An 18876-nucleotide genomic window follows, 5' to 3' on the forward strand; every position below is an offset into this window, starting at 1 on the left:
TGCGTAAGCGTCATGCGCTAACCCCTTCGTGTAAGGACCGTCAAAGTAAGGCGCGTAATGTAAAAAAAATATCACGCATAACTATAACATCTTATAGGAATCAATACTGTTGAGCAGAGGTTGTCGCTGAAGCCATCGATTCGCCAAATACCTTTATCTTCTTCAACGTTACTGCATAGAAAAAAGCGAAACCTTGAAGAAACGTTAGCCTGGTGTTCAAGGATTTTTGGTCGGTTCAGCATTCAATCTTCCCCTGAACTGCCTTGTTACGCGAATGAAACTCTCGGCTGAATGTCATCAACTTCACGCGTTGTGAAGCATACGTATTGTAAGCGCATCGCCAAGTGAGCTTTTTTTTCTTTTCTCTACTCTGCATTACGCGCTAATGACTGCATTCCTTAAATCACCAGCTTCTAGAAGGCGATGTTCGAACCTTCGAACAAGCTCTAATATATGATCGAGGTGCCAAAGTAGCTTATTATTTTGTTGTTGTAGAAGGCACAGCGGGCTAAAATGTTTACCAGGTTTTTCTAAGCAATGAACTTCTCTAAGCGTTTTAAAGGCGATAAAACGGTGGCATAGTTGCAACGCAGTTCAGAATTAAGATGTAGATCTTTCTCTCTTCCTTTGTCGTCCCTACGATCATTCTTACTAAGAGTTTTCTGAGCTTTCCAAATTTACATGGTCCGCGTTCTTGAATGATGACAGAAAAAAATGAAGAACTCGGGGAAAAAGGTATTCAAACGAGAATCTCACTGTGTACACTGTTTCTGTAAGGAAAGAGCCCCACCGCATACCCACAAAAGCACGCAGAATGGAACAATGCGAGGAAACAGCAAAAGTATCACATGAGGACGCGCTCAGGAGGACAGGACAGATGCGAACAAGCCACCGGCAGACGACCACCATGAGGCGAGAACAACACGTCGTCTGCTTTTTTTTTTTTTTTCCCGTTCTAAGCGAGCAAACGCGCGCACGAAAGAAAAACAACAACCGGGCTGTGTCGTCTGCTTGTTGCTTTCTTTTGCGCGCTTACACAGCGGCTAGGCGCTAGAGGGAAACGGGGAGCTGCCTTCAAGGGGAACGGGAGAGGAGGTAAGAGAAGAAATGGAGAGACAAACTAAACAAAAAATGGCGATAGTGAAAGCGGCGAAGCCTCCGGCGTGCGGCGCGCGTGGCCTTCCGCACGGCGAGCGAGAGTGAAAGTCCCAATCGGGTCGAGGCTATGCAGACGACAACGCGTGCGCGCGAGAGAAACAGACGACACGGAGCGGACTTGTATACACGTCCGTGAATTCGCGAACAAATATGGCGGACAACACCTTTTTCTCTATGAATCGACAAATATGACCGAAGCCATCTTCCTGCTTTCTCAAAGAAATACACCTCGAGGGATCCCACATTATGGTTAAAAGCTTCCGCACTGAGCTGTTGTTGTTGGTAGGCAGTTGCAGACAATCATCTAAGAAACTAAGTGTGAGGGCCCTTGGACCTTCTTAGTACTAACTGCATGCAGTTGGTATCGTTTCGTTTCCCTCATAGTTTTTCGTAATAACACAATGCAGGGAAGGCTGGCGCTGGCGTCTATGGGAGCTGCAACGCATGGCGCTTGAGGCAACATGGGTCGTACGTGGACTCGCCTAAGCCTCGTTCTTTCGTCTGCGTATTGCTCTCTGGCATTTAAAACTGTAATTAGTTTTAAAAGTTCAGGCGTGCCACATCACCCCCTAAACCCTTTTAAGGTCGCCGATTTGAACCAGCTGACGTGGTTTATGAGGAGCAATTCTTTAACTGAAAACAAACCTCAAAACAGAACAATAAACAAAGCCACAAGTGCGTACCATGTTGCAAGCACGAATACTAGACAAATCATTCATTCCCCGTGGTGGCTGGACGAGCACAGCACCACAGGTCCATCTTTAAGCGTTGTAGGAAATCCCGTGGTTTTCGACTTCTGCCTTTACGTTCGGGATGGCTTGCCACACTCACCGCCAGCCAATTTGTTACTAACGATCGCAAAGACGATCTGCGCGTACCAATTGCAAGGACCAACGCGTGTGCCGACCCAGCTCGTTCTAGAAAGAGTTCATGGAAGACTTTCAAGACGGTAAAAATCGTTAAGAAGAACAAAAAAGAAAGGATACGGCAAGTACTGAAGGAGGGCTAAATATAGACTCAGTGGCGCACACCACTTTCTTCTCCTTGACATCCTGGCGTGCCTCGCGGGCAGCTTCCTTGACGGCCGCCTTGTCGAAAGCGAAACCTTCGGCAAGAATCGGAATCGATTAGCAGGTCGCGCCGCCGGCATGTAGCCAAAGCCGTTGCCGAAGCCGGAGACCTTGTTTACAAACACGTCCTGCGGCGACCGAGGCTGAGTTGTTTCTGACGGACGGGTCGCCTTGTTGCGTTGATTTTCTTTTTTTTTTCTGCACTGGGGCGGTTTGTTTGCTTCAAAAGTCGAGCTTCCGTGGCCACGAGCATTCCTTTGGGCGCTGCGTCAACCAAACGTGTCGCGAATGCCAAAGGAAAGCCCTTAGGCAAGCATTCGTTTCAGATTCACGACCATTTGTACACTCATTTTCAACTACGTTATCGTGTATGGACGTTTACCTGAATGATCTTCGGTGTCGTCTGTCACGAGATCATATTCACGACGCTAAGGAAACGTCAAATGCTTCCGAACAATCAGTGTCGTGTGTAATGATGCCCTATCTTGACTCTGGATCGCTGATTTAGCAGTTAAATATAAATATTGAATATAACGACAGCAGTAACAGCTTAAGGTTCCACCACATAAGGCGTCTGTATGACAGTATACTGTCATACAGACGTGTCTCCGTACTTAAGACAGTATACGCGCTGTATCAAAGACGAAGGTCGTCCTTATCTCCTATCCGCCTTACCCTTCTCTGGTCCTTATCGCACGTTGAAGCCTCACGAACGAAGAGCAACAGATAAACTGACGGGTTGGTTAATCAACACGGGCCTGCCGGACATTTTGAACATTGAGATCAACCTACGCTGAGACTACTGAAAATGGTAGAGTGTGACAATTGCAACAATTCCGATTACTGAGCTGCGGGAACATTGAGACATCTGTGGGTTGCCTTGACGACGAGAGCTTGTTCAATGTCGTCGCCCGCCCCTTTAGAAGTTTACCTCGCGAACGGCCATCGATAGCAAAGACGGCGGGGCGATGTGAGAATGAGAGAATCGATGCAATACCATAAAACGAATCAATTCGGCGACGCCGATATCGCCAGTTCGATCATGAACCGATGTTTAACGAGCTGAGTGGCGACTGTTATTAACACCCCAATGTTTGCCGGAATGTCAATCTCAGACGTACAATCACGGAATAGACGAAATGAACAGAGTGGATTAACTAATTATTATATGAATTATTTACTCATTAATTATTGAACACTTGCAGATAAACGGAATGAGACTACATCACTTGCGAAGAATGTAACCCATGGAACTATTTTTTTTTATAAATAACGATTCGCAACGTTCCGCCCTAGCTTCTCCGTAATCTCAGCCAATAGCGGTCGAGAGACACCATCTTGAGAGGTTCGGAACCGAACCAGACGACGAAAACGAGTCGTTTCTCTAATCGTTATAGCCGTACGCTTCTCTAGCTCTCGATCGTTGTGAATCGTTGTCGTAGAACCAGTAGCCGCAACGCGGAGGCCAGCTATTATCCGTGATCGGCGAAGGTCGCAACCTCTAGTATTAAAGCGCCACCCTCTCGGTATACCTAGGGGGCGCGGCGCTATGAGTCGCTCGCAGCACATACACGGTAATGACTCACGACCGTGAAGCCAAACAAGTGGCCCGGCGGCTCGTAGCAGACGAAAGTGAAATTGCGACCTTCCTTTCTGCAAGATAGCCGCCGTTTTTTCGTCTGCTCGGTCGTGCGCACGCACCGGCGCCATTAAGGGTCTGCTAGAGGGTGAGGAGGAAGCGGCTTCTAACACCGCCTCGCAGTCTTGGCTGTGGGCACTGCGCCGTGCTCCATACCGGGCTGCAGAAATTAGGCGCCGTCTACTTCTAACCACCACCACCGCTTCTGACTCCCCCCCTTTTTTTTTCTGTCTTCTTTTCAAAGACATTTCCTTTCTTCTCTTTTTTTTTCTTTCGCTTCTTATCTACGCTGCCGAAGAAGGAAGAAAGCCTACCCTTGTCGGCCTCGGGTAAAATCTGCCCGTAACGAAGAAAACAACGCCTAGTGGTAGCTCACTGACGTCTGTTAGAGCACGAAAGAAAATTACCTCAAGCCACTCTGGTTAGCTACTGCTGCATGCAGCCGCTGCTTCGTCTACAGTGCTGCTAATAGTAGTAAGACAACGCAAGCTATCTCCGCTTTGCCGCCACTGCTTGTTAGTACTGCCACTGCCTGTTGACCCAGTCACCGCGGTCACCGAACTGGTAGCAGCGATAGTAACGACAGCATCAGCCAGTAGTAACGTAGGTGACAGCAGCAGTGTGTAGACAGTAGTGCTAGTTGTAGCGGTAAATTTTGCAGCGATTGACGAACTTCTTCAACTCCAGCGATGAAATTACTCACGAATAACTTATGCAGATTTTCACGACATCAAAGCACTCGATTTAACGAAATCCGTTCTCCTAAACATGTTTACGCTACGACGGCTGACAGGGCGCCAAGGGTTTACCCCTATTCTCCGCAATGCAACGTCTTTCACATATATAACGAACTTCTCGTTTGAGCAAGCGGATGGCGGACAATCCACGCAGCGACATTTTATGTGCCTGCTGTGATCCACTTCACAGCGAATCTTCTTTTTTTCACCACTGCTATCATTTTCTCAATATAACAAATTCATCGATATAGCTGAATTCGTGATTTTAGCATATAACTTCTGCGTAACGAATCAAGAGGTATCCTCAAGTAGCGTTTAGCGCCCCTTGTCCTACTCTGTTCCGCAGTTCACTTGAATCTTACGGCTGTTCTCGATACTGCGAAATTGCTCTAGATAACGACCTTTTCGAGTGAAAGATAGATAATACATTGTAACATTAGGATAACAAAGTTCTTGTGCGTGCTCGGACATTTTCAGCGCCCGGCCCACGTTCTCATTACCGCTGTTTTCAAAACAACGTCACGAATCTCACTGTATAGCGAACTCATCTATTAAACGAACTTGAAGAGTCATCTGCGCCCACCGAAGTGGGAACTGAGAGCCGAGAGATAATAGGTTGATTCATACGGGACCGCATTAACTGGGGAAGCATGTGAGAGGAATTTGTCCTGCAGAAGGGTGTAGTCAGGTTGGTGATAATGAAGACAATGACGACGACGCTGATGATGAATATGAACAAAGGCGAAAGGTGAATGTGTGTGACGTTCACGTACTCTTTTGTTTCCAATTCACAGCCAATTCTTTTTCACGAATGCTCTAAATGCAACAATTCACTTACCCAAAAACTTTATAGTTGAATGACTTTTGTTACACCCTATCTGTAAATAACGGGTACTTGCGTACCATATAGGATAAGTGTGTCGCATGCCTTTTCTCACTTTTTCCGGTTCACATCACACCTTCTTCTTGCCCCTGTTCTCAACACAGTGGCGTGTCTCTCTCTAACGAACTTCTCGATTGAGCGAACTTAACGAGCGGCCTTCGCGTAACGAAAATAAAAACTGAGGGCCGACAGGAGAACTGGGGTTAACTAGTGGAATTATATGCGCCCTGTTTAACTAGCGAAACACGGGACAGGCCTTCGCCCTGAAGTGCGCTATGTCGGGGTGATGATGATTATGATAACCGATTCCCCAACAGCGCTCATGCAAACTCATTGAATACAAACATTGAAATTAAGACGTAAAATACTCAGGCTCAAATTTCTTTTTCTTCTGAAGAATAACAAACTCTCTTTTCATCCTGGACCATATCTACGGCCGTTATCAACTAGACTAACCGGACATCATCATCCTCAATCTCTTAACTCCATATCATACAAGAACTAACACCTTCAAATTTTCTTTTTTTCCTCGCACTATTAACGAATGGAACTCATTGCCATTATCATTGATTGATTCAGTTGAGTCGACTGACCTGATCGATTTCTCATAACCTACCATTGAAATTGCAATGTAAGCGTTTATTTGGTTTGGTTTTCGCCTTTTGAAATGCTGTGTTTTTGTTTTGCAATTTACCCCTCCTGTCTGGGCCCATGTGGGCCTGCAGTATGTTGTAAATAAATAAATAAATAAATAAATAAAAATATATAAATAAATAAATAAATAAATAACGATTAAAGGAACAAAAAGGGTGCGTGAGTGTGACGTTCGCCTCCTCCGTTTCGTTTCCGGTCTTCGGCGCACCCGGTCGTCCTGAAGCCGATGGGCGTCTGCCATGATGGTCACTGAAGGAGAGCCCATCGCCAAGCAGCCTCGGCCCGGCGAGTGGCTGTGCTCGATGGCGGCCGTGGCCGCGTCGGCGGCCGTGGACCTGCGCAACCGCGAGCCGCTCTTCCCGACGCGCAAGCAGCGCGAGTTCATACCGGACAACAAGAAGGACGACACCTACTGGGACCGCAGGAGGCGGAACAACGAGGCGGCCAAGAGGTCGCGGGAGAAGAGGCGCCTCAACGACATGGTGCTCGAGACCAGAGTCCTCGAGCTCGCCAAGGAGAACGCCGTGCTGCGGGCCGAACTGGCTGCGCTCAGGTGGGTCGGCCTGTCAATAGCGACGTGTGAAGGGAGGTTTTCCATGTCGTCATATTTCATGTGCTACTCTATACGCTGGGTCACCGCAAAAGAGATGGTGAACCGACGAAACGAAATAACGTATACAGCGAACCATTACGTACTACGAAAGGACGGTTTAGTTCCACACGATACTCCATTCTCATCGACTCGGATGTAAGGGCTATACACCAGAGGCGTAGCCAGAAACATACTTTTTTGAGGGCTGGAGTGTGTGTGGTTCAATTACACTTTATGCATGTTCGTGCGTTTCTGTGTGTATTGAAACACGCGAAATCGGGAGAAATCCGGAGGTAAAGGCTTGACGCCTCCCCCCCCCCCCGCCGCCCAAATTCTTCGCTACGCATGCTACAGACGTAACTTGTAGTACACTAGTAGATATTGCGTTGTAACGTAATTTATGCTGATATGTGTCCGCTAACATTAAAGCTTCCGCATTTTTAGGCTCTCCAATCTTGCAGAAGTCCTGTTGTTTCTCAACGTGGTAGTGCATGCCAGAGGCAGGCTCATTGCCAGAGGGGTGGGAGGGTGTTATGGGGCCCGCCCCTTTTTTGCCCGAAATTCGGATTCAGAGTGTTTCTCCCTGAATAAATCATGAAAATACGGGCTTTTCAAGGTTTTCAACAGCCCCTCCCCCCGAAAATATTTTCTGGCTGCGTGCCTGACCACCCGCAAAAGTAAATATAACGTTATACTACCCATAATTAATTATCCCTAGCCAGACCAATTTTTCAACCCCATAAACTCATTCGATGTGTTTCATACGTTATTGTCCGACCCCTCACCCTCACCCATCACTCATTCACTTATTGTTGCGCCAGGATCATTTGAGCAAAGTTTCGTTTTCTTCGACCCCGAGTTGCGTTCTACAACGTTCTCCCCCTCTCCCCCACCCGCTCTCTCTCTTTTTCAGCGCTCAAAATTCTCCCCAAATTTACGTCTCTCCCCTCAGGGACAAATTCGGCATTCGCGGTTCGCTCGTGGTCGAGCAGCAACAGGCGGCGCCCCAACATCCGCCCGACATAGCGGTTCCCGTTCCGGTTCCGGCCGCCGCCGCGGGCCTCACCGACCTGCGAGGCCGACGGAACAAGCTGCTCTCGGCGTTACTCCCGGCACTGGTGCCGCCAGCTTCGGCGGGAGCTGCGCAGCCGCTGGCAACCTCGCCCTCGCCTTACTCGGCCGCGTCGTTGGCGCAGCAAGCGCAACAGCAGCAGCAACAGTTGCAGCCGCACCAGGCTCACCTGTTGGCGCAGAGTCCGAACCACCTGCACAGCCACCACCACCCACAGCTGAGTCAACAGCTCAACGGCCAACCGCATCCGACGGCGCTGCTGTGCACCGCGCCGCCGCCGGCCCTGGAAGACCACGCCACGGCGGCGACGGACCACGAGTCGTCGCCACTGTCTTCGGGTGAGCCTTACATCTCAATGAACATAATCATGGTTGCAAGGCACCTTTTAAAAGAATGTTAGGCCCCCAGTGTCATTATATAGTCGATTACAAGGTTAACCCAAGAAAACATGCCAGCTCCGCCCATAGAAACGCGACGCACCTACCCTTCACATGCGAAAGACACTGCTGCTAGCTTGATTCCGTCGAAATATAAAGTACTTTTCATGTGCTAATGTTAACATAACGCATATTGAGAGTAAAAAGTGGGTCGCTACTACCTAGAAAATCAAGCTTAACCCAGCAACAATGGCAGAGTTCCTAGAAAGGTTTACCAGTACGTTCAAGTTTCCAGGCAAGGACTAGCGACACAAACGCACGTGTGTGTGAAAAAATCAATTATATGAAACAATCTCGAAACAGTAGACATAAAATAATGACGAGTAAGCGCTAACGCGCGGAGCATTCATAAGAGATTGCGATGACTGAACGGAGCTGCTTTTTCTAATAGGTTGTATCTGGGTATAGACATGCGCGAGCGTGACAAGGCTGCAGACTTACTCACTGGTGGGCTTGGCGACGCGTGCCTATACGTCGTTGAGTTTGTGAACTATCAGCGAATCAATGATTATGTGCGACATAACTCATGTCGAACAATGGTATCATTGCTTTCATAAACAGAGGGTAGCGTATATTGGCCATGACGAATTTACGGAAGCGTGGATGACGTAAGCGTTCGAAGCTGCGGTATCTAATATCTGCGACAAAAGTGCTCGGTACAGGAAATTTGCGAAGATGACAGAATTCTCACCAAACCCACGAAAATAGCCATCTGTGTAAGAGTTTTTGCGGCTTAGATCATATTAGAAGAGTCCAAAATTAACGGAGCAGGAAATTCGAAATAACCGCGGAGCCCACCCAGTCATCTGCGTCAACTAAACCTTTTCTTCTATAGTTTTTTCTTGTTATCCGTTTGTGTGCGCTTTACCGAGGGAGTTTCTGTGACGGAAATGACGTCTGTGAAGCATTCGTGGACCGTGACAAAATGGCTATCGTGTTAAAAAGCGGGTGGCCGCAAGCTTTAACATTGTTTTAAAAATGACTCAAAAGACACGGTATGGCGAAGACATGGTGGCCCCTTAGATACTACGAAGCGGCGAACACCGCCCTCCCCGCTTTCTCGTGTCCACGGCTATGTACCTAATCCCACCTCAACACTCAACTCGCAATTCAGCTTTTCCTCCCATCTTACAACTTTTCTCGGTTGGCCCTTCCTTCGCCTTCGCAGGTTCGTGGTCTTCAGCGGAAGACAGTCCACCGGCGCACCACTTCTGCCTGCCGCACAAGCTGAGGCACAAGTGGCACATCAGTGGGCCGGAGGGCGGCGTGCCGCCGCCAAACGGCGCCGCGGTGGTCATCACCACCGCCTCCATCGTGTCCGGAAACGGCAACGCCGGCAGCAACGGCAGCGTAGGCGGCTCCTCGTCTCCCGAGCTGCGTTCCTCGTCGTCGTCCTTCCACGGCCGGGAGGACACCGCCTCGTCGGACGGCGACAGCGGTGCGTCCAGCACGGACGCCCCCTCGCCCCGCAGGAGCGACTCCTCGTCGCGAAAGAGCCGCAACGGCGCGTCCTCGGGACACCATCACCACCACCACCACAGGTGCGGGCTCGAACGAGTTACCGCGTCTTCGCGATTCAGACCTCCGAACGACAACGAGGTTACCCGTACCGTAGAAAACGGATTGTCTAGGCGCGGTCCATTGTTGAACGAAAATCCGTATCACGTGACCATGGCATTGCTGACGATTTAGGTGCAAGTGCCAGCAGAACATCCGTAATCCGCTTTACCTGGGTACAAGAAAAAAACAGCGCTAACGTAACAACCCCTGCAGAATTCTCTTAAGCTGGACCGAGGAAACTCTTGGCCTGGAGAAAAAAATACATAACCGTGCTATAATTCGCTTTTCTGTTTAGAGTCACCCTCAATGACATTCAAAAACAGTCGGTGATGGCGTGTGACAGGATAAGGAAGCGTGCAAGAACAGCGTGATGAAGACAACTAGATCGAGATAGAGGTAACTCACTGAGGCCTTCCAGTAAGGCGAACGTCATGATCGAATTAATACGGCGACGTGTTTCAGGAGAATTTAATGCCGCGTCCTCTCATTTCGCACTCAAAGACCAAGACCTTGAACAGGAACAGTAGGATGACACTAGTGCGTATCTAGTGTCACGAGGGAGGCCCCCAAAGGTTTTTTTCGTTGGCATTTGCTTCCTAATCCAGAAGTGCGGTGGAGTGGCAATCGAATGCTCGAGCTCCGTTGCTGTATACACATGGCAATAAACACCCACACTTCTCGTGCAGGTCGGCTCACTCGCGGTTAGACCTGCAGACGGAGAACTTCCAACTGCGCTCCGAGATGCAGCGGCTCGCCGCCGAGGTTGCCAACCTGCGAGACATGATGATGAGCGGAGGACCTTCACCACACAACGGAGCCCCACCCCCGCCTCACCTGCACCCGCTGCAGGCGGGAGCTAACGGAAACGGCTCGGCGGCCGAGCTGCACGGTGCCGACCATCCGCCGCACCTGCAACCACCGCCGCATCTCCAGCACCTGCAGTCGATGGCGCAGGGAGCGCCGCCGCTCGTGCACCATCACCACAGGCACAACGGCTCCAACGGACGCGTCGCAGCGGAAGAGAACGGCTCGACCAACGGATCGTCGACGCCTACCATGAACGGCTCGAGCCGCGAGGACAACCCCAGCCACTGACGGAACAAACCATTCCGTCCACGCGAACACCAAGAAAAGCCAAGGTGCTCACTCTTATCTCAACCGCCCTGTTCATTTTCCATCACGCGCCGCCGTCTCGAGAAAGACCTGCGCAGGAGCGGAGCCTGCGCGGGCGTCACTTCCGGAGCGCCTCTAGTAAGTCACGCAGCACGACCGAAACACGCCTGCCCGTCATCATTCGCGGTTTCGTAATCCCAACTTGCGAGTCTACACCGACGTGCAGCTACGCCACGTCGGAAAACATGTACTGAATTGGCCCGTGAGTAGCAAAGCTTGTCACTGATGCCATCTATTCGTGTGGTCAGGAACTTATCACTGTGCATGAGAGTGTAGAGGTGTGTAAGGTGTTCTACCACTGACTGTCCGGTCCTGCTAGACCGACTGTGCTGTGGTTCTTGACAGGAATGGACAAACTGTTCACGCGCACCGATTCCCTGCCATACGTCATTCGTTAAAACCAGTGCGGCGTCTGGAGCGCCCTCTGCCGACGTGCTCGACACTGTCAACGTGGTCGCCCTTCTGGGTGGCTGGCTGTCAGGCCGGACAACCGGTCTCCATCTTCACGACCCGTTACCAATGGACAACTGGCCAGCAATTCAGCGCGCCGCTTCCACACCGACGAGTCTGCGAAGTAACATAGTCTAGACAAGATCAACGTCTCTGCGTCATCTACCTGCCAATGTTAGGTCACGAAGGGCAGCTGTGTTAATCCATCGGCCTAAATAGGCAAGTTACTTTCTGGTCTCTTCTGACGTCACCGGAAAAAGGCTGACTCTACTGTCAGGAGTGCTCCATCGGCTTTTAGTTTATCAGCTAACGATTTCCGTTACGGACTTGTGGTACTACCGTAAGGCCGGCCGGCGATCTTCCTGGCGTCTCTTATATCTGTGGTGTCGACTTCGTGATGTCATGTTGCCGGTGTCTACGTCATCTGTGCGCACCTATTTGAGGGAGTGCACACACTTGCATTACTTTAAGTAGTGTTGGTGGAGCAAGCAGGGTCTTGTAGCCATAATTAATGCTTCTTTCAATGACTTTCTTTTTTCATCATTCCTGTCCGTTAACATAACATGTTCCAACATTCTTTGCCGTCATGAAATTATGACGTTAGATTGTCCAGCTAGCCGCTGTGTCATGCAACCACTTATGCTGTAATGTAGGAAATCTTACCCAATTCAAGGCGCACCTCATGGCCAAACAATATTACCAAGCGTTCAGCTTTAAAGGTCGAAAGAGCATGTAAAAATGATGCATATTTGCGGAGAAGACAACCTGTCAATAGATAAAAACGTATTTAAGCTCAGACGACATAAGGCCGAATTCATGACTTCATGACTCCATGTATTGTTTTTCATATCCCGCCTCAGTCCTCCTTCGACACGGTGACAAGCTCCTCAGGATAGCAAAATTATCAGCATTGCTATTTGGACCCAACCATAACCCTGATATCATTTGTTATGTCGCATAGCGTAACATCGTTATCATTTTCCTTTTTCGCTGTTAAACTTCCAACGTAAGAAGGCATTGCTGTGTTCAGTTTTCCCAGTGTAAGAACCGAAGGATTAGTTGTCCCAAGACCAGGATACTGAAAGGCGATTTTGTGCCATGTTTGTCGTTAAAGCATCAGCGTTTTTTTTTTTTGACGTCGGTTACGTTTCTTAAGGTCGCCTAGAGTTGTGACCACAACATCACGGCACTCCTTCCTCAAGGCCTACGAGGAACACCCTATAGTGGAGCGCAAGCGGGGTATAATGGCAAGCGGGTATTTTACTTCGCTCTTTAACTGGCTTAATTACTTCGAAGGGAACAGAAACGTTCGCTAAAAGTTCTCTAGCAGGGAGATACACCAAGCGGGTGCATTCAAGACCAGAAAAACTGCATCAAAGCAAAGCGCCACTCCAGCTGATCATCCATAACGTCTCGTGCATCTCGAACGCCTTCATAACGATTTAGAAATATGGCAACTTCCGGGAGAAACGCAGTAGGCTGTCGTCGTGACCACAGTAAGCAATGATGTAGGTGGGAGAGGCGATGCATTCGTAAATGATCAGGAAGACGAAACTTCTCAAAAAAAAAAAACACGAAGCTTTGTCAAATCTCTGTACTATATGAACGTTTTTTTTTCTTTTTGCTCAAAAGAAATCTATCCGACAGTTCTGGCGGCTAGACCACACACACGCGCCGATAACCTGTAAGACCTCCCGTTTCAGAACATCTGGTGTCTAAACGACCATCAAAATTCGGAACAGAAGCGACGTCGCGCACACAAATGAGAAATGGGCCAATGTATAGGCAAACTTCTGAAGACCTAACTTATTGTGACATCACTTCAATGTCGTTAAGAAAGTGAACGATAAACCTAGTTTTACAATAACGCTAAAAGGAATCAAGCTGTACTGTGGTCACGCTGCGGCCATCTTACGCTCGAGCCTGGCGGTATTCACGAAACACCGCTCGCCTAATACGCTACTGGAATGCTACTTTTCTCCAACACAGACATCATAGGCATTCTTGCAATGGTGTCGATACCAAGCTCTGTTCTTGCGGAGTTCGAAGCCTGCGAAATGATACATCGTTCCCGCATCGTATGACGTCCCACTGAGTGCCCAGCGGGGAAGGCGTTCGAGAAGGTTAGCTAGCCAAAGAAGGCACAACAGCCGCGCTAACCTCACGATCCACGCACTCAAAAACAGAAGGCAAGAAGCACTATCTTGCGGAGGACAGGCGAAAATTCATTGCTTAACTATGTCTAGCTCTACGTGGGAGTCAACAACTTGTAAAGATTCCTTCTACACGGGGTACCAAGTTACTGGCCTTAAACCGATCAACCGACCTGCGATGCGATATAAGAGACAAGTCACAGCTCGTGTGCGGACAGGTATGCTAAGCCTCGCGAGGTAGTGCTAAGCCTAGCGCTCCATGTTCGCGAAAACAGACACAAAGTCAACTGTCGTGACAGAAGAGAACACACCAACGGTGCGGTTGTTCATTGCTTCACCGTATCCACGGTGGCCAGAAGCTGACACATTTCATAGAAGTGACACTGTTTCTTCGAAAGACAGGTTCCTGACGGCACGTTGGCAAGACAGCCTTATGTAATATCACGAGTGTTGAAAAAGTGAGCTTACACAAGATGAAGCTGTGGTGACAGAGAAGTGAACAGGGTGGTTGGTGGTCTCGTTTTGTGCCGATAAAAAAAAGGAGGAGCATGAGAGGTGCGCAAGATAGCACTATTTTTTTTCTTCATTACTTCCTTTGAGAGCGTTGTGCGGAGGCAAAAGACATTGACGTAGGTTGTTTATATCACAGTTATTGTCTGCCGGCTGAATCGACCACTTCTGGTCTCTTTTTTTTTTTTGTGGGGGGGGGGGGGGGGGAAGATGCTGTCGTATGCTGGGGTTTCGTCGTATGCTTGTGATGATAATTGTGTACCAGTCGGTGAGTGCTTGTGTGAGCGTGTGTGAACGGTTAGTGAGGACTGTGCCACTAGTGTACTGTAAAGAAAAAAAAAACGTCACGGACAATGCACACGGACAGTGCTGGTGCTGCTGAATTGCTTCGTTTGTCTGTTTATAGCAACATTTTTTTTTCACACTTTCTCAAATGTATTCATTATCTCACACTGCTGTGTCGTATCCACGTTAATATATAAGCATGCTACGTCTGTTTCATTCGCTTGCTGCCCAAGGCCCAAGCTCTTTGCTCCTTCTTCATAAGATCATAAAGACACGACTGTAGCGAACAACGGCTCGGCTGGTTTCATTCTGCTGAATCGCAACCTGCGGCTATGGAGCGCAGCGATTAAAAGGGTGTACTCGACGAAAGAAAAGGGAGTGTTGTTGATTTAATTTGCAACAGTGACAGCTGGTCAACCATTTTCGAGTTTTTGTGCTCCATAGACGGAGTATGTTTATTCTCCTCGCACAAGCAGAGTGAACGTGCAGCATCAAGGGAGTAAATTACCTCCCTGAAGGGAGTCAAAAGAGAGACGCGATTACTCCCGTCAAAAAAAGGTCAAGAACGCTTCCTTTCGTCGCTGTGTATTTTTAACGGCACTACAGAATGGGCCCGCAATCATTCTCTGAGTCGTTTTGCTGTGTATGCTTGTACAGTCCAGTCCACTGTTAAAGGAAACACTACGTTTTGGTTTCTGCCATAGAATATAGCCAACCAACGGCGCAAGGAAAAATTTGATATTTCTTCAGTAGAATTGATACACGTATTCTATTGTATCGTGTTTTTATTTTTGCCGATTGGAGTGCATAAATGATGTTGTATTGCTTTTTAATAATGACTGACCGTTCCTTTTAACAGCGTACGGGACTGTATTTCCGAAGTTATGTTAAAAGCTCTTCGTACATGTATTCTTTGCCTGATGTGCATAGAAAAATATTCTTGCTGCATTACAATAAATAGAAACAAAATATAACGAATGCAATTACACGTATATCTTTCTGTATTGGAGCCATGAAAACACTGTCCTGGGCATTCGTGAGCGTTGCTGAAGCCCGCGAGTGTCAATAAATTACGACGAAATACAGAGACAAAAACAAGCTGAACCCACAAGTTGATCTCAACAATCAAAACAGACTCCCATGGAAAATCTGAAAAATCTATTTTTTCACAGACATCACTATTTTCTTATTTGGTTCACAACCTCGATGTTTGCAGTAAAATTAAGCTAAGGCAGTCCTCAAACACATGTGCCTAAAATGAACAACACTGGCAACAAATACTTAGGTTCCACAAGTTCTTCATAGTTCTCTCCAGTGCCGAGACCTAGTTTTCTTGCTCTTTCGAGCTATCTCTTTAAAATAATTTTGTCTTGAGTATTGGAGCATTCATTTTTAGAAACATGTCATGGGATTCATCGTATGGAGCTACAGAGTATACACTGTAGCATTTTTCAACTTTACTTTAAAACGACAAAAAAGTTATATGCCCCGAAGCTCGCAGAAGAACAAAACTTGGACTGCCATTTCATCAGCTTTCTGGAAAAGTCTGGTGATAATTGCAAAAGCGTAACGCTTATCATCTTTTTACAACTGAAGTTTAAGACGGTGTCTGTGACGATTATTTCATCCCCTAAAGGCTGTCGAGCCCCACCAGGCTATCCCGCGGTGCATCATGAGGCTTACCCGACCGGCAGCTTAACCATCGAACTGTTTGCAGAAGCTCCAGCGGTTGCAACAGACGTAAATAGCAGACGACAAGATCGCCTGTTTTTGTACAGTCGCTTTAGGGAAAGTTTTCCCCCCGTAAACAATATTTATTTTGCTCGTCTGCTTTGCAATCAAGCAGGCTATCGCCGCAGGTGACAGACAGTCCGCTAACAGGCCAAGGCGCTATGGCGAGGGTATTGTGACGTAACAAGAACGTCCAGAGCACGTGGTCTCCACGTTCCGCCAATCACACGTCTGTGTCATTCAGATATATCGTTGCAGACGACACTACGGCAATACCGCTTCTTGGCAGTTTTTTTTTTTCCTCCTGTGCTTTTTGTGTTCAACGAAACGTTGCTGCCGTGCCTTTCTGTAATCAATCACGCGTTATGTTTGTTCTGCACTGTCACATAATTGATTCAATGAGTGTATCTGTTTATTTTTATAGCTTCGTTTTTATGCGTTCTTCGATCAAAACCAAGCGACGACTGACGCATTCCGCAAGAATAAAAAAAATCAATCCCGCCGCTTTTACGGGGGCGATTAATCCTAACGTCGATAACCTGGCGTTTCCTTTCGTGAAACATCAGAAAACTCGCCATTGGCTTTTTTATTCTACGAGATTTTCAAGTTTCGATTAGCGTACTACTACACTAAAATAGAAGGTATGTAAATTCACGTTTTCATTATAGAGCCAATTTATGCATAAGAATAGGTATAACTGAAATTCTTAAGTGCCCCTGAGCTATTTCAGCCAAACGAAAAATCTGAACCAAACGTTTCCTGTAACATTTTGAGTAACAAATGAAAACAAAATGTGACAAGCATGTCGGTCACGCTTGACAGCTAACAAATTTTTATAAACACACAAAAAATACCACCCACCTTTATTTTCCTTGCGGAATGCCCGTCACTCTCGCTACAAATCACCAGTGTGTGTTCTCAATCTTGTCACTTCAAAAAACTTATATCGTACAAGTTTCTGTTTGCCATGTCGTGGGAATTGTTGTAACGCGGAAGTTGTGGACAATTTTTTTTCCTCGAATTCGTTTCATTTCACCATCCATCATTCCCTCCATGTATCTGTCTTTCGACAGTGTCTCTGTTTATAAAGAAAAAAAACGAGAAAAGAAAATTTTCTTCGTGTCGTTTGTGCCCTTCCCTCGCATACGAAATAACCTTTCGTCCAAACCTGTATCGTACACAGTCTGTCAGCGTGGTATATTTTCTGTTTCTTCTCTCTTCGCGTTCACGACGGATCGACAATAAAAAAGAAATAGTTAAAACTATATGCATATCTGTACATGCGAGTACTCGCATACTCGCGTCGTGTCCTTTCTTCGTCTCGCGGCAGAAGTGGCCGATCCAACTGGCCCCCTCTTCAACACGAACCACGAAGCTTTTCGGTAGCATGAGTACTCGGTTACACTATCTGCTACGTTCCAGACGAACCTGCCAAGCGAGGTTGTGAGTTGTCCGAAAGCCATGATAAATATCAGATAATAGTAATGAAAAGATCGGAATAGACTTGGCTAAAAGTTGTATATGATAGAGTGAACATTGGGGTACGTCATAAATTCGATTTGGCGCCTTGTTGCCAAAAGTATAATAGACCCTTTTAGTAAAAGGGTGCCCCAAACGACCATTACGGGAACTACTCCTCGCCGCCATGTAAAGGGCACCGGAGCAGACGACACCAACAGCGTTTCACGTAGACGCAGACGCCGCTCAACGTTTCCGGTACACGTAAGAAGGCGGGACTTTCTCGCGCGCTCAGAAACGTGGAGTCACAACGAGTAGTAAATTAAAAGGAATACGAATATCTTGCTGTTGTGAGCTGCGTTCTGTCTCGAATAGCTCCACGAGGAACATAACGGGGGTGGAGGGGGGGGGGGGATTTTTATGTCTCACGTTCAAAATACGGGCGCTATTGTGGAACTACTTTCACTGGCGGTAGGATGCACGTACGAAGCGCCCGCACCTACCACCTGCCCTATACATGGCAGGCGTGTATCCCAGAACCCTTTGCAAAATTGATTTGATTGATTGATTGATTTGTGGGGTTTAACGTCCCATAACCACCATATGATTATGAGAGACGCTGTAGTGGAGGGCTCCGAAAATTTCGACCACCTGGGGTTCTTTAACGTGCACCCAAATCTGAGCACAGGGGCCTACAACATTTCCGCTTCCATCGGAAATGCAGCCGCCGCAGCCGGGATTCAATCCCGCGACCTGCGGGTCAGCAGCCGAGTACCTTGGCCACTAGACAACCGCGGCGGGACAATCCTTTGCAAAATTGAAACTGACGAAAAGCTCACCGTCGGGCGGTGTATTTATGAAAAGGGTCTATTGGTAGAAATTAGTATTAATATGATACAATGGTAGGCTGGGCTGGTGGGTGAAGTGCAACTGATATATTCGCACAGCGCTAGATAAACAAGCACAACACCTGTGCTGTGTCCTTTCATAAGTCCTCCTTAATTTCGCACTGCGCGAAGATGTCGAAAGTAGAGACAGCAGTCAGTATAAACGTTTCAGCAAACCCGTGCGAAATGGACGGTTCTGGTCCAAGTAAGGATTTATACCTTGTGCCTTAGATGCCTTATCATAAGAGCAGAAGGGCTGTCGGCGGCTGGAGCGTTAACACGAACGATGAAGAAAACCACATCGATAGAGATAACGACGTCATCGTACAAAGCAATGACGTAACTGATCGACGAAACTTGTGACGTAGTTATAACGTCCCGTACAATCACGCCACCACACTAAGTCATCGCGTATACGCTTCAAATT

The 18876-nt window shown here is 47.8% G+C and overlaps 1 protein-coding gene across 2 annotated transcripts in view; it reads left to right on the plus strand.

Moving 5' to 3' along the window:
• vri (nuclear factor interleukin-3-regulated vrille) overlaps positions 1-17369 on the plus strand; it is a 47563-nt gene extending 30194 nt beyond the window's left edge. The window contains exons 2-5 of one of the 2 annotated variants that reach the window (XM_075875335.1): positions 6365-6694; positions 7647-8143; positions 9411-9783; positions 10489-17369. In XM_075875335.1, coding sequence (XP_075731450.1) covers positions 6381-6694; positions 7647-8143; positions 9411-9783; positions 10489-10897 — 1593 coding nt within the window. In that variant the 5' untranslated portion in view covers positions 6365-6380 and the 3' untranslated portion in view covers positions 10898-17369. The remainder of the gene's footprint in view (positions 1-6364; positions 6695-7646; positions 8144-9410; positions 9784-10488) is intronic. The other variant, XM_037431666.2, reaches the window with a different exon arrangement.
• Positions 17370-18876: the final 1507 nt, after the last annotated feature.

This window comes from Rhipicephalus microplus, chromosome 10 (assembly GCF_043290135.1).
Source record: "Rhipicephalus microplus isolate Deutch F79 chromosome 10, USDA_Rmic, whole genome shotgun sequence".
Taxonomy (NCBI): Eukaryota; Metazoa; Arthropoda; class Arachnida; order Ixodida; family Ixodidae; genus Rhipicephalus; species Rhipicephalus microplus.